Source organism: Setaria italica, chromosome I, assembly GCF_000263155.2.
Source record: "Setaria italica strain Yugu1 chromosome I, Setaria_italica_v2.0, whole genome shotgun sequence".
NCBI lineage: Eukaryota > Viridiplantae > Streptophyta > Magnoliopsida > Poales > Poaceae > Setaria > Setaria italica.
Genome location: NC_028450.1, coordinates 11,134,785 through 11,137,173, shown reverse-complemented (window position 1 = coordinate 11,137,173; position 2,389 = coordinate 11,134,785). Strand labels below are relative to the sequence as shown.

The following is a 2,389-nucleotide window of genomic DNA, read 5'->3' as shown; positions in this document are numbered from 1 at the left end:
ATGCGTTGTGTGCGTGCGGGAGAGAAAAATTAGATGAAAGGGTACATCATAACCAGTGGCAGGTGGGTAATTTTTTACCCCAAAAGCACTTGAAAGCGGGGGGAAGGTGCTTTTGATTTTATACTAGAGAAAAAGTAGCTTTTGGGCAAAAGCACGTAGAGCTTTTGGGCCCTTTGGTTGGCTTTTGGCTTTTGCAAAAGCAAAAGCAGGTTGGAAAGTCCAACCAAAGGGAGCCCTAGTAAGCCAAAGGAAGGAATGAGAATGTGCCACGGGAGGGTTGTAAGACGGAATCAAAGAGACAGGGCAATGATTGATCATGAATTAACCAAGTATATTCATATATTTGATGGGAGTATGCCAATATACAAGTATACATATTCTTTTTGGAAAAAAATAATACAGAGAACCGTGAACACAAAAAAAAATAAGAATCATCAAATGAAGTCTCAATCCATCTCAGTAAAAAAAAAGTAATAATAGTAACAGGCCATCGAAAGGCCCTTTTCCTCTTGTGTCGAGTTGATCAGTGCTGGGGCAGGTCGCACTCGACCGGCTTCTGGCCATTGACCCACCGCTTGTAGTCGACGCAGTAGTCGTAGATCCTGTAGGTGCCCTGCACCCACTGCATCTGCCCCAGCTCCGCGGGGCTCAGCTGGCACGCCCCGTTGTACGGCGTGGCGGCGGCGGCCGGGCAGCCGGTGGCGCAGCCGCCGCCGTACCCGCCGGAGCCGCACTCGCAGATGTTGAGGTGGATGTTGTCGTAGTTGGCGACGAAGGGCGCCTTGGACCAGTCGGTCTTGACGCGGCCGCCCTGCGTGGCCCAGTCCTCCGCCGCCCAGATGCTGGAGTAGGCGAACATCGGCCGGCTCGTCGGGAACGACACGCCGTGGCTCGCCTGGTAGTTGCGGAACACCCGGATGGGGACGCTGTCCACGTACCACCTGGCAAATATATGCATTGATCGATATATCAATGGATCTCAGTTTCTGTTCGTCGTCGTCGTCGCAGCCGCTGATGTCTATGCTGTGTTTGAGTTCATGTAATGATGGGAAGGGAGATACAGGAACTCAGGAAGTGGGATTTGATGATGATGATACTTACACGATCATGCAGGGGCTCCATGAGATGGTGTAGTTGTGGTAGCCGGTGGTGGGGTCGAACCAGGGCTTGAACTGCATCTCCTTGTTGCCGACGCCGTCGGCGTAGATGTTGGTGTGGAAGGTGTAGGGCTGCCCGGTCTCGTTGCCCAGGAACTCGAAGTCGATCTCGTCGTGGTTGTCGCCGACGGAGGATGCCTGGAGGAATGCAGATCATGTCATATTGGTGGTATCAGAATGAAGCAGGATGTTGCATTGACACGAGATGAAGCAGGCAGGAAGGCAGACTAGTAATTAGAGCAATCGTACGTAGTATGTCGTGACAGTGCCGGCCGAGTCGCCAGGGACGAGCTGGATGAGTGTTGACACGGTCCCGTAGATGAACTGCTTCTTTGTCCGGAGCATGCAGCCTGCAGGCCGGCAGGCCGTACGTAGCATAAGAATCATCGCGTGGTCATAGTCAGAGAGTATATTTCCATCTCATCGATCAAGACGATGGATGGGGATGGGATGATGCGGATAATCAACTAAGATGGGAGCGAGATAAAATTCAAGAACCGATAAGGCGATCAACGGATTCAGCACAGTACCTGAGTTTTTGCTGACCAGCGACATGGAGAGGCCGTTGCCGTCGCTGGTGAACCTCGCGTTCTGGGGTTCCCATGGGATGTCGCAATCGTCCCGGAAGTTGGCGGTGGCGAGGCCGGCCACCGCCGCGGCGACCGCGACCAGGAGGAGAGCCCTCGAGCCCTCCATCTTCTTCTTGCCGAAAGACAATGCGAGCCTGCTCCTCTACTTGGAAATGTTCTCAAACCGTTGAATGGCTGCTTGTATGCTTCTAGGCTTGATGACAAACAGACATACATACACCTGCTTATATACTAATAGTATGTCTGTCGTCCTAATGGTTTCCAGGGTTTCCAGTCAACAGAGAGTTGTTGGTACGCATGTCAGGGTGATAGGAAATTATTGTTTGTTATCATCTGCAGGCTGCACGTAGTGCTGCCAGCTTGTGATGTGATCTAGTTATTAGTAGTAGCTTGCTCCGGCAGCTGTCTCTGGTTTTTGACACGGTTAGTTCTCGGCCACAACGTTGCATACCGTGTAGCTGTCAAGGAAGGAGAGATGCACCTACGTGTTGCCTCGGTTCCAAATTGTAAGGGATCACCTGGAACCACCAAGGTCCGATCTGTACCAATTGTCAACTTCTCCATGTACATGACGAAGAACAGGTCTCGGGAATGATTATTGTATTGTCTGGTCAAATATGCCCTCGTTCAGATTATATTCTT

At 51.4% G+C, this 2,389-nt stretch overlaps 1 protein-coding gene across 1 annotated transcript; it reads right to left on the bottom strand.

Annotated features, from left to right (window-relative positions):
• Positions 1-310: 310 nt before the first annotated feature.
• Positions 311-1,930, bottom strand: LOC101770728 (probable xyloglucan endotransglucosylase/hydrolase protein 12). The gene is made up of 4 exons (XM_004952177.2): positions 1,688-1,930; positions 1,407-1,507; positions 1,102-1,295; positions 311-941 (listed from the first exon to the last, which is right to left on the bottom strand). The coding sequence occupies exons 1-4, from the start codon at positions 1,851-1,853 to the stop codon at positions 524-526; spliced, it is 879 nt and encodes a 292-aa protein (XP_004952234.1). The 5' UTR covers positions 1,854-1,930; the 3' UTR covers positions 311-523.
• Between the last annotated feature and the right edge of the window lie 459 nt (positions 1,931-2,389).

What these genes read in the sequence shown, in the direction of transcription:
- LOC101770728 (XM_004952177.2), bottom strand. Translation starts at nt 1,853, where the DNA reads ATGGAGGGCTCGAGGGCTCTCCTCCTGGTCGCGGTCGCCGCGGCGGTG. An exon ending in GCTGGTCAGCAAAAACTCAG is followed by an intron (nt 1,508 to 1,687) that starts GTACTGTGCTGA and finishes GCCGGCCTGCAG; the next exon opens with GCTGCATGCTCCGGACAAAG. An exon ending in TGGAGCCCCTGCATGATCGT is followed by an intron (nt 942 to 1,101) that starts GTAAGTATCATC and finishes TATATTTGCCAG; the next exon opens with GTGGTACGTGGACAGCGTCC.